Raw genomic sequence first — 13,176 nt, forward strand, 5'->3', positions numbered from 1 at the left:
ATGGCAAAGTCGACCTCAGCAGAATTTGAACTCTGAACGTAAAGACAGACGAAAGCAAACAAACAAAATCACGTGTCTGTCAGTGTTCTTATGGAGTTGTGTCAACCAGTAACATCAACACAACTCCATAAGGACACTGACAGACACGTGATTTTGTCTGCTTGCGTGTTCTTTTTTTTCTTTTGTTGGTGATTCTGACTTAAATAAAGCTCCATGTTCCTGTAGCATAAAGGACTACGAAAAAGGAAAAGAAGGGCCAATAATATTCAAAAGGTGTTGATTGACAGAAAGTTTAAAGGACTGAATATCAGGGATGAGAGGAAAACAAAATGATTGTAAAAGAGTTCTAGAGATTAAGAGTGCGAGAAAAGAAGCCATTTAAAACAAAACGATTTATAACTGAGAAGACCCATCAAGTCAAGTGAGATCGTGGCCATGACCGATGCCAGTGTTGCGTAACTGGCCCATTTAAAAACATCCTTCAATCATCGGGCAATATGCTGTGCTTGAGAAGACCTGTTGAGTCAAGTGACATCATTGTCGTGGCTGATGCCAGTGCCACCTGACTGGCACCCATGCTGGTGGCACGTAAAAAGCACCATTTGAGCATGGTCAATGCCAGTGCCACCTGTCTGGCCCTTGTGCTAGTGACACATAAAAAGCACCCACTACACTTTCAGAGTGGGTGGTGTTAAGAAGGGCATCCAGCTGTAGAAACTTTGCCAGATCAGATTGGAGCCTGGCGCAGCTTCCTGGCTTGCCAGTCCTCAAGCAAACCGTCCAACCCTTGCCAGCATGAAAAACGGACGTTAAACGATGATGATGATGATGGTGACAGTGATAACTAACAGGAAGCTCAACTAAGAAATAGTTGTATGCTGTCAACGTAATGTGACAGTCCCCTGAAGGGAATAATCTGCTGTTGGTTAGACTTAGGAAGCTGCTCTGCTTCCTGTCGGCCTTGACACATTTCCTGTGCCCTTATGTTTACAAGGGGGAGACAAGCACCTCCACCCAGCTAAGCCTGCATCCAGAGACATGTTTCTGAGTCTTTGCTCATCAACAAAGAAATGATGCATCTGGGAAGAGAAGTGGGTGCTAACAGGATACAAGATGAGAAATTTCATGGAAGCAATGACCAGTGAAATACTTATAAAAAAAAGATAATGAAGACATTTTGACGGTGAGTCAAAAACTTCAGCCTAATATAAATTTTATGATAGAACTATCCAAACCCATTAAGACACAGTTATGACTAGAAGCGCATGATAACTATAACACTATGGAGACAAGTTATATGATTGTGATCCTAATTAGACAGAATAATGAGCAAGAAATTGTCTTTGCCAAGGGCAAATCCCAATGTTGGTGACAGCATTGTGCTTTGTCCGTGATTAAGACAATTGACTTTCTCTGGCTCAGTTCACTAGTCTGCCAACAAGCTCCATGTGTAGTCACCACTTATTGTAAACTGTTGGAACAACATATCATTTTATACAGATCAATAACATGTGGCCCTTCGTTCAAATTATCCCAGAGGTATAGTTTAGAAAATAGGTCGGTTCCAATTAGCTGACATTCCACCAAAATACAAATTCTTTGGTGGTGATGCTATAACCAAGTATTTATGGACCTCAATTAGAAAGAGAATTCTTTAACTCACAAGTGACAAATCAATCGAATCAATACCACACAAAGATCAAGACATTTTCCAAACACTTTTTCAACTTTTAACAATTGCATTCATTTTCTTTTAAATTCTCTCTGACCACTTTTTTTAATTGTTCTCTTTTTATCCATATTTTTACCTTTAGTGGTGACTCGTTTTTACTATTTTCGAAATTGCCTGCCAAAACCAGCAATTTTTGGATGTATTTCTGCTGATATTCATAAAAAACTAAATCCCCCAGTGACACAGCTTCATAAAACCATGTTACATTAAAATACAAACTTGTCTTCTTCCATTCTTTCTTTCTTTCTTTCTTTCTATCTTACTTCATTCTCTCCCTCCTTTTTTATTATTTTTCTTTTTCTTGGTAAGTCACGGCGAGCAAAGAAAACAATTCTAAAATACAGACAAATAAATTAGTTGGAATTCCCAAAATAACAGAAGTAGTCGACTCTACACAAACGTATGATAGCATATGCCAGATTCAGCCTCCCACTGGTCATCGGCATAATGTCACTTGTTATTCGGTAAAAAAACTTATTAATAATAGATGTTGTGAAACTACATAATAAATTCTTGGTATTTATAAATATCTTATTTCATGCTTTATTTTCTGTTTTAGTTAACTGGATGCTGACAAAGTCATACAAATGACAATCTCAAGTAGTGAACATCTCATACAATATTTTTTTTAGCTTTTTTTTTGCTCTGAGAATCATCCATTGAATGGTCAGACTGATTTGTTACGCATATGTCTCTGCACAGGCATACACGCACTTGCACATATGCACACACACCAAGTATATACATGCCAGTGTTTATATATATATATATGTATATATATACATCTGTATGCACTCACATGCCCACCAGATATATATGTATATATGTGTGTGAATGTGTGTATATATATATATATATATATATATATATATATATATGTATATATAAATGCACACATACTCATGTATATATATGTGTCTGTGTATGTATATGTATATACACACTCACACACACACCAGATATATATGTATATGTATGTGTGTGTGTTGGGCCTCACCGAGGCGATGACCACTGACCGAGACCTTTGGAAATGTGCTGTGCGTGAGAAGACGCGGCAAGCCAAGTAAGATCGTTGCCAGTGCTCCTGGACTGGCTCTTGTGCGGGTGGCACATGAGATGCACCATTTTGAGCGTGGTCGTTGCCAGTACCGCCTGACTGACTCCCGTAGGATTTTCGAGTGAGATCGTTGCCAGTGCCCCTGGACTGGCTTGTGCAGGTGGCACATAAAAGACACCATTTCGAGCGTGGCCATTTTCGTGCGGGTGACACGTAAAAGTACCCACGACACTCTCTGAGTGGTTGGCGTTAGGAAGGGCATCCAGCTGTAGAAACTCTGCCAAATTAGATTGGAGCCTGGTGTTGCCATCCGGTTTCACCAGTCCTCAGTCAAATCGTCCAACCCATGCTAGCATGGAAAGCGGACGTTAAACGATGATGATGATGATGATGATGATATATATATATATATACTGAGGTATTGGGTATATATGTATATATATATATATATATATATATATATATATATATATATATATATATATATATATATACCCAATACCTCAGGTGTAGCTGTGTGGTAAGAAGCTTACTTCTGAACTACATGGTTCTGCATTCAGTCCTACTGTGTGGCACTTTGAGCAAGCGTCTTTTACCATACCCTCAGGCCGATCAAAGCCGTGTGAGTGGATTTGGTAGACTGAAACTGAAAGAAGCCTGTAGTATATATATATAAATATATATATATCATCATCATCATCGTTTAACGTCCGCTTTCCATGCTAGCATGGGTTGGACGATTTGACTGAGGACTGGTGAACCGGATGACAATACCAGACTCCTATCTGATTTGTCAGAGTTTCAGATTGGAGCCTGGTGTAGCCATCCGGTTCACCAGTCCTCAGTCAAATCATCCAAACCATGCTAGCATGGAAAGCGGACATTAAACGATGATGGTGATGATGATGATGATATATATATTTATATATATATATATATATATATATATATACTACAGGCTTCTATCAGTTTCCGTCTACCAAATCCACTCACACGGCTTTGGTTGGCCCGATGTATGTATGTATGTATGTATGTATGTATATATATATGTATGTATATATATATATATGTATATATATGTATATATATGTATATATATGTATATATATGTATATATATGTATATATGTATATGTATATGTATATATATGTATATGTATATGTATATATATGTATGTATATATATGTATGTATATATATATGTATGTATATATATATATATATATATATATATATATATATATATATATATATATATATATATATATATATATATATACACAATACTTCAGTCCTTTTCTTGCATAAACTCTAAATTCTCTACATTATAAATGTAACTGCTTCAATCTATTTCTATATTTTTGTAAATTTCAAAGGTTCCAGAAGCCAGTCCACCAGAGAGTTACATAAGAAAAGTCTTTAACCATTTGCAAAGCAGGAATATGAAATTTTATTTTACTATCAGTGGTAAGTGAGCCCTTTTATTAATTTAGTTTTAAAAGAAATCAGGGTCCATGTAATATATATACATATATATATATATATATATATATATATATATATATATATATATATATATATATATAGGTGCAGAAGTGGTTCAGTGGTAAGTAGCTTGCTTACCCAACCACATGGTTTCGGGTTCAGTCCCACTGCATGGCACCTTGGGCAAGTGTCATCTACTATAGCTTCGGGCGGACCAAAGCCTTGTGAGTGGATTTGGTAGATAGAAACTGAAAGAAGCCCATCATATATGTGTGTATGTTAGTGTGTTTGTGTTTCTCCCACCAACATCGCTTGATCACCGATGCTGGTGTATTTACGCTCCTGTAATTTAGTAGTTCAGCAAAAGAGACCGATAAAATAAGTACTAGGCTTGCAAAAAATAAGTCCTGGGGTCGATTTGCTAAAGGCTGTGCTCCTGCATGGCCATAGTCAAATGACTGAAACAAATATAAGAATAAAAGAACATATATATACACATATATGTATGTATATATAAATATATGTGTGTGTGTGTGTGTACATACACACACACACACACACACACACACACACATACAATGGACTTCTCTCAATTTCCATCTATCAAATCCACTCGCAAGACTTTAGCCAGCTTTGGGCTATAGCAGGAGACACTTGCCGTAGGTGCACAAGGTGGGATTGAACCCCATACCATGTAGTTGAGAAGCAAGCTTTTCATAACACAGACACACACACACACGTATATCTATATAGAATAATTGGTGGAAAAGGAAATGAGGAAATCTGGTAAAAATACAAAATGGAAGTCGAAAAGCCTTTATATATTTTTGGCTCAGCGTCTTATCTTCAGAAGGATAGAGTCAAAGAACTGTGTGTTGTACTCTTGTTCAAGATATCATAGTTTCAATTCCTAGATTGGGTGGTGTGTTGTGTTCTTGAGCAAACCACATCATCTCACATTGCTCTGCAATCTCTTTAACACCCGAAACATGGTGCACAGTGCACCTGTTCAGAAAATGTCAATTTGAGGGAAGTAGGGAACTTACATGTGGCATGGACATTTGATCTCTTATAAACGAATCGTTTTTGCAGGTCCTTCAGCAGAACTTGAAAACTCCTATGGCATCTCCAATGGGAGAGAGACCATCATATATACATACGAATTACTATTAAGTTATAGGAAGTTACTCAAAATACAATGGTCTTCAAATTGCCAATCGAACAAGTAGAATGAAACAATCCATTGACGCAAAACAAAAACAGCAAACAAGAGCAAAATTATAATCAAGTGATGCAACCCTATTTTTTCTAATGCTGTAAGACACATATTAGGCAACAAGCCACAATGAACAGAAATCTTCCAAATAACGGGGTTAGTGGAAACTGGACAATAGATTTAAAGAACGGTAATGAACTTAAAAATAAACTGGGCACAATAAATTCTTGAATAAAGAGTTATTGAATGAGAAGATTTGACTTTCAGCAATATTTGTTGAAGCCGGGATACCAAATTTCCCAATGATAATGCTACAACCATGAATAAGGATAAATACTGGTAAATAATGGTAAAATCAAACATTGTTGGTTACACTATTTAAAATGTATTTAAACATGAGAGAATTCAATATATGAAAAGGTATGGAATAACGAAGCAAATTGGTATAATTATAATTAGATTTGTACCAAATCTAATAAGCTAGAGTGATGTAATATAGATAAAAAGAAATATTGAGATGAAAAGTGAAAAACTGTAAAGGAAACTGAAATAAATGGATCAAAATTTGATGTGTAAAGTCAGGATGTGATATAATGAATAAATACACTAGTAGATATTTAATCACTCCAGAGATTATGGACAATGTACAAGTTAAATACAATCCATTATAGCACAACCCTGGTGATAATTGAATTAAGAGATGCAACATCTAGTCTGTATATATGTGTGTGTGTGTGTGTGTGTGTGTGTGTGTGTGTGTATGTGTGTGTGTGTGTGTGTGTATGCATGTATATGTATGTAGGTATGTATATGTATATGGAAGAACCAAATGGAATCATGTAAATGCAGAAATCAATAAAAGATAATTTTGTATGAATTCTCAGATATTACAGATATAGGAAAACAGAACGAATGATTGAAATATACACACATGCACGCATACACACATGCACACACAGACACAAACATATATATATATATAGAGAGAGATGTAGATAGATAGGTAGACAGACAGACAGACAGGTAGGTAGGGAGGGAGGGAGGTAGATAGATAGATTAAGATCATGGTGAAACTTGTGAAAAAAATGAAAAATTTGAGATTAAATTTAAGTTCTCGAACTCATATGTCTCACTAATGTCATGCAAGTGGAAACATTTTCAGGAGTTGGGTTCATACCACAAGCTGGACCAGGGAAAGTGAGCGAGAGAAGGAGAGAGAGAGAGAGAGAGAGAGAGAGAAAGAGAGAGAGAGAGAGTAAAAGAGAAATACAGAGGGAGTTATCACAAGAGGAATAGGATGAGTGCACATGCTAGGTTTGGTGGCTGGCAATGAGTAAACAAATGCTTCACACATGCACACAAACAATGAAAAACAAAGAATCTTAGAGGAGGTGGCAGTGGAGGAGGTGGAAGTGGAGGAGGTGGCAGTGGAAGAGGTGGTGGGGTGGGGTATCGGTGGTGATGGAGGAGGAGGATTTATAAAAGTGAGAAATTAGTTTATTTAATTTTATTTTAAAAGTAATAAATGATTTTCTTTTGAAAATTCGTATCTATTCCATCATTTTGTCAAAACATCAAAAACTTTGCTAAAAGTGAAACTATAATTATTGCATACATGCATAGGTGGCCAGATGTTAGGGCTGATGTAGTTAGAGAAATTGCCTGGCAGCCATGTCTGGGTTCTCCTGCGTGAGTGGCATGGTGCAGAGTCCTGTTGTCAGACACAGAGTCTTCCAGCAGTGACCCTCTTGACCCAGGGCAGCACCACCCCCTCCAAGCACTTAATGTAGGGAAGATGGATGTGGGGAGATGAATGTGGGAAGATGAATGGAGGCATAACGTCACTATCACTAGTGATCACTCCAAACACCATGATACTGACTGGATGTTTGATATTTATCACTCTCAGTGCATGTTTTAGGGACACAGGAAGCCAATGGTTGTTCTGTGCGTTCACCATTTGTTTGTATTGGAGCTTCTAGCATGAATGCCAAGCAGTACAGCATGTTGTTTCTAAATTTCTGTCAGAGTGAATTATTACGTCATGGTGCTATTTTTCTCACAGTTGGTGCCCAACTGATCCTACTATACTGTATAGCTGACAAAATCAAAAAACAAGCAAAGTGCATGTACGAAATAAAAAATATAAAATGGTGACAATTTACCCATCGCACCTTGTAGATGTTATAAATTCCATCTGTACACAGAAAAGTTATTTTAAAATTAATAAGTGAGAATAGCAAATAATATTCTGACCCTCATAAAATATGAAAAACAAACATCAGCCAATATGTTGTGTATCCAGTTTCTTTGTTTATTCATCTTGAAAGTCTCATGTCCCCAGGGTTGTCTGCCAATTTATTCTCAATTTATTCTCCCAATTATGTTGAATATTTAAAAACATGCCTTCCATTTTAACCATATATAAGCAGATTGTCATTGTTGTTGTTGTTGTTGTTGTTGTTGTTGTTGTTGGCTGTGCACATTTCATTTCTTTATTAATTACCCACATAAATGACTCACTTCAGAAAAAAAGATAACTTTGCTGTTTCCACTTTCTATTCATAAATGATGTTCACATCTTTGACTGTTGCTCCTCTCTGACCTTCAGTAATGTGTGGAATCTGCTGCAAAGAATGTAGACAGCGATATCAAGAATATTCTTTTAATTTCGGTTTTTGCTATAGACATTTGTAGATCTTCATAACGCTTATTTGTTCAATTACTTAACATCCATTTTTCTTCATGCTAGCAAGGATTCACATGGTGCTATACATGAGGCAAGATTTTAAGTCAAGATGCTCTTTCTATTATCAGCAGATACCTATTTTTTTCAATAAAAGGATTATTTCCCAGGTAAACAAATAATGTCAACAAGCCATTCCCACACCCATCATCTCTCTAACTACCATATTCTGCTGCTGTAATTAAATGTGAGCAGAATTGCATATTTCACCAGTTTTTTCTTGATATCATTTATCTTTCTCAATAGCCAAAACCATTTCACTTGATATCCATTCTTCATTCTGAATACTGTCCTCTCCACTCACATTTTACATTGACCATTCGTCTATGCCACCAAATTATCTCTCCTTCTCCACCGCACATCTCTCACTCTCTCCATTCACTATACCTACCTCTTCCCCCTCACACTCTTCCACCCTACCCAACCGCACATTCTCCTCTCTCTCACACACACACCTTTTCTTATCTTTCTCCTGTCTACTATTCTACTGCTCTTCAGCCTCTCCATTTCTCTGCATGGTTGGTCATTCTGACCCTTCCTACTTTCCCCATCTCACAGGTATCGTCAATCATCTACCCACCCCCTTTATCCATCTTTCACTATATCCGCCCCTCAACCCAACCCAACCTCTACAGTTGTCACCCACTCTCCCCTCCCTTCCTTCTAACATATCCTTATATTGTGCTTCACTCACCCCACCATCTTTAACCCTTCAACATTTAAACCAGCCATATCTCACTCAAATATTTCATGTTTTATGTTCAAACCAACCAGATCCAACCTCTTACACCTATCTTACAATGTCATTCAAAATATATACAATCACATCACCAAAATCTTGAAGTTAATAGATAATCTTTTATTTTTTTGCTTTTTTTACTTGTTTCAGTCATTTCACTGTGGCCATGCTGGATCACCGCCTTTAGTCGAACAAATCGACTCCAGGATTTATTTTTGCTAGCCTAGTACTTATTCTATTGGTCTCTTTTGCTGAACTGCTTTGTTACAAGGGGTGTAAGCACACCAACATCAGTTTCAAGTGATGGTGGCAGGGGGGACAACCACAGACGCAGAGACATGCACACATAAATACATACATACATACATATATATATATATATATATATATATATATATATATATATACATATATATATATATATATATATATATATATATATATGATGGGCTTCTTTCAGTTTCTGTCTACCACATACATACATACATACATACATACATACATACATACATATATATATATATATATATATATATATATATATATATATATATATATATATATATATACATATATATATATACAATGAGCTTCTTTCAGTTTCCGTCTACCACATCCACTCATGAGGCTTTGGTCAGCCCCAGGCTATAGTAGATGACACTTGCCCAAGGTGCCATGCAGTGGGACTGAACCAGGAACCATGTGGTTGGGAAGCAAGCTTCTTACCACACAGCCACTCCTGCACCTACATCTTTGACTTATTTCAATCATTAGACTGTGGCCATACTGGGGCACTGAAATGACCCGTAGTAACATTTTAAAGCCTGGTACTCATTCTATTGGTCTCTAAACCGCTAAGTTCCAAAAACAAAGCACCTGATGAAGTACTGGGAATGACGTGGTTGATTAAAAGCCTCACAGGTGATGCCCCAGCATGACCACACTCCAACGATGGAAATTAGCCAGATAATAAAAGAATAAAACAATCTTTTGTAGACTGTATGAAAAGTATTGTTGCAAGACTGTCTTTGAATATCGAATTTAACCTCACCCTTTGGAATAGCTGACATCAGGGTTAAATAAGATTGTAGATAAGTCTGCTGTAAAACCAGGATTGCTTGATACAATAGATTATATTTCACATAACCATTGTATACAGATCAAAAACAGATGATAAAAAAAAATTGATGCTCTGGCTTTACTGTGGATTATTTTGATTTCAGATTTCCAGTTCTCGTTGTAACAATTTGACTTCTAGGCTTTCTGTCATAATCTATGTTTAACTTACAACAGCAGCGGGGTGGGGCTGGGGGAAGAAAGAAAGAAAACAACATGGTCTCTGATATTTCTCTGTATTTTAAGATAAAATTGTTATTTAGAGTATTTTTAGGATTATAGGTGTAGTGTGGCTGTGTGGTAAGTTTGTTTCCCAACTACATGGTTTTTGGTTCAGTTCCACTGCATCGCTCCTTGGGCAAGTGTTTTCTACTATAACTTCAGACTGGCCAAAATCTTGTGAGTGGATTTGGTAGACAGAAAATGAAAGAAGCCCATCATATATATATATATATATATATATATATATATATATATATATATATATATATATATATATATATATATATATAGCTGAAGGATTACAATTAATCAAAGGACACACTAAGTATGTTTACCTGCTGGAAATAGCAGTCAAAACTCTTATTTAAATCGCCAACAAAAAACTGTTGGGATTTGCTGAGGAGGGTGAGGCTATTGTGCCAGTCCACGTGGGTCCAAGTGCTTGAATGTATGGTGAAAGATTGTCTTGGCCCATTTGCCCACAGACAGTTGATTTCTGTAGTTATCACTAATCTTTTTTGGCGATTTAAATAAGACATACTTGGTATGTCCTTTGATTAATTTTAATCCCTCAGCTATTTAATGCTTTTTGGGGGATCTGCAATTGTCTATAATATTGATTCTGTTATTATCATTTTTAATTGATACACTAGATAATAATAGAGTCAATGATATCTTTGCAAATATTTTCTCCTCAATCGTTTGCTCCATATATATATATATATATATATATATATATATATATATATATATATGTATGTATGTATATATTGGGTTGATGCATAATTATTGCGGCTTTTTTTCAACAAATTTTATCAAACAAAAACAATAACAATATTTAACAAAAACAACTTTAAATGATGGTCTGACCTTTTGCCAAGCAAATGGGAAGCAGTAATTGAAGTGGATGGTGAATATGCTCCGGAATAATCCTTTAAAGATGTTTTTGTTAAGTGTTGTTATTGTTTTTGTTAAATAAAATTTGTTGAAAAAAAAAGTTGCAATAATTATGCACCAACCCAATATATATATATGGAGCCTGTTGCAGCCTTCCAGCTGACTAACCCTGGTCAAACCATCCAATCCATGCCAGCATGGAGAATGGATATTAAATGATAATGATGATACATTTGTGTGTGTGTGTGTGTGTGTGTGTGACATTGTGCCTGTATTTGTTCATCACTACCATTTTGCAACAAGTGTTGTTATGTTTACATCCTTGTAACTTAGTGGTTCATCAAAAGAGACCAATAGAATAAGTAACAGGCTTAAAAAACAAAAAAATAAGTACTGAGGTCGATTTGCATGACTCTGAAGTTTTCCGGGGCAGTGCCCCAGCATGGCCACAGTCTAATAACTGAGACAACTAAAAAAATAAAAAAGGGAAAAGAATTACATTGTTTCAGAAACTGGCATTCTTCAACCATTGCATGCTTTCTGCAATCCTCCATCCATCCCTCCTCTGCATGTGTCCCTGCATGTGTCTCCTCCTCCTCCTCCTCCTCCTCCTCCTCCCCTTCTTCTTCTTCTTCTTCTTCTTCTTTCCTTTCACATTTCTCTCTCTTTTCCTATCTTCTTCCAAAATGTTATCCACCATCTCCTTTTCATCATCATCATCATCATCTCCATCAGTCTTTACTCCTGAATCACACACCTGTCTGTCATTGCCCCGTCATCTCATATTGGCTTGAATATTCATACTTATCTCAGAATGAAGAGTACATCTGTCAATCCTATTTCTATCACTCCATCCCATCATCACTACTTGGTCCTTTCATGCCTCCATCACTAAAGATTCTCATTCTGTAAAAAGGATTCCTTTGGTTGTGTTGATGACAAAGCTACCTCCCTAATGCTGGTGCTACAAAAATGCACCATGGACCCTCACTGAAGGAATAGTTGGTGTTAGAAAGGGCCAGCTGCAGAAACCAAGTCAAAATTAAACGTAAGTTGAGGTCTAGGGGCCAGTACCACTGAATACATACCTATTGCAACTGTAAAGCCCCATCCAACACATGCCAGCATGGAAAACGTAATGATGATAACAGTGATGATATTCGTGAAACATAAAACTATTTCCGTGGTATTTTCGTTTCAGTTCTTATTGTAAATTTGTTAATCTTTTTGAAATGGTTCATCCCTGTGCATCATTCTCGCATCATTTCATTTCATTTGTTCACATCCCACATGGAATAAAAGACTCTTTCCTCGCATCGTTGTATCGTACTACGTCAATGTAATTCCATTACCATTTTGGCTCATTCCCCACACTACATTAAAGATAAATCTTATGTTACAGCAGTTATAGGCCAACTATTGGCATCGTCCTCTTGTCATATAAACTTGGACGTTTTGCACAGGAATTAGTTTCCACTATATGTATATACATGTGTGTGTGTGTGTGTGTGTGTGTGTGTGTGTGTGTGTGTGTGTGTATTTATGTGTGTGTACATATATATATAAAATTGAAAAGAAGTGGTTTGTTATAATATATACATATATATATATATACATATATACATATGTATGTATATACATATGTTGTGTGTTTGTGTATGTATATATGTATATACATGTGTGTGTGTATATATATGTATGTGTGTACATATATATATATAAAATTGAAAAGGGTGGTTTATATACATATATACATATGTATATATATATGTACGTATGTACATGTGTGTTTGTGTGTGTGTATGTATGTACGTATATATATACATGTGTGTGTATATCTATATGTATGTGTGTGTACATATATATATATAAAATTGAAAAGGGGTGGTTGATATACATATATACATATGTATATATATATGTACGTATGTACATGTGTGTTTGTGTGTGTGTATGTATGTATATAT

The 13,176-nt window shown here is 36.0% G+C and overlaps 1 protein-coding gene across 1 annotated transcript in view; it reads left to right on the forward strand.

The window, feature by feature from the left end:
* Positions 1 to 13,176, forward strand: part of LOC106875233 (uncharacterized) — a 201,723-nt gene that overhangs the window by 69,291 nt on the left and 119,256 nt on the right. The window contains exon 3 of the mRNA XM_089348486.1: positions 4,165 to 4,255. Within this exon, the coding sequence (XP_089204612.1) occupies positions 4,165 to 4,255 (91 nt within the window). The remainder of the gene's footprint in view (positions 1 to 4,164; positions 4,256 to 13,176) is intronic.

The sequence above is a fragment of the Octopus bimaculoides genome, chromosome 3, assembly GCF_046866305.1.
Source record: "Octopus bimaculoides isolate indiv1 chromosome 3, ASM4686630v1, whole genome shotgun sequence".
Lineage (NCBI taxonomy): Eukaryota > Metazoa > Mollusca > Cephalopoda > Octopoda > Octopodidae > Octopus > Octopus bimaculoides.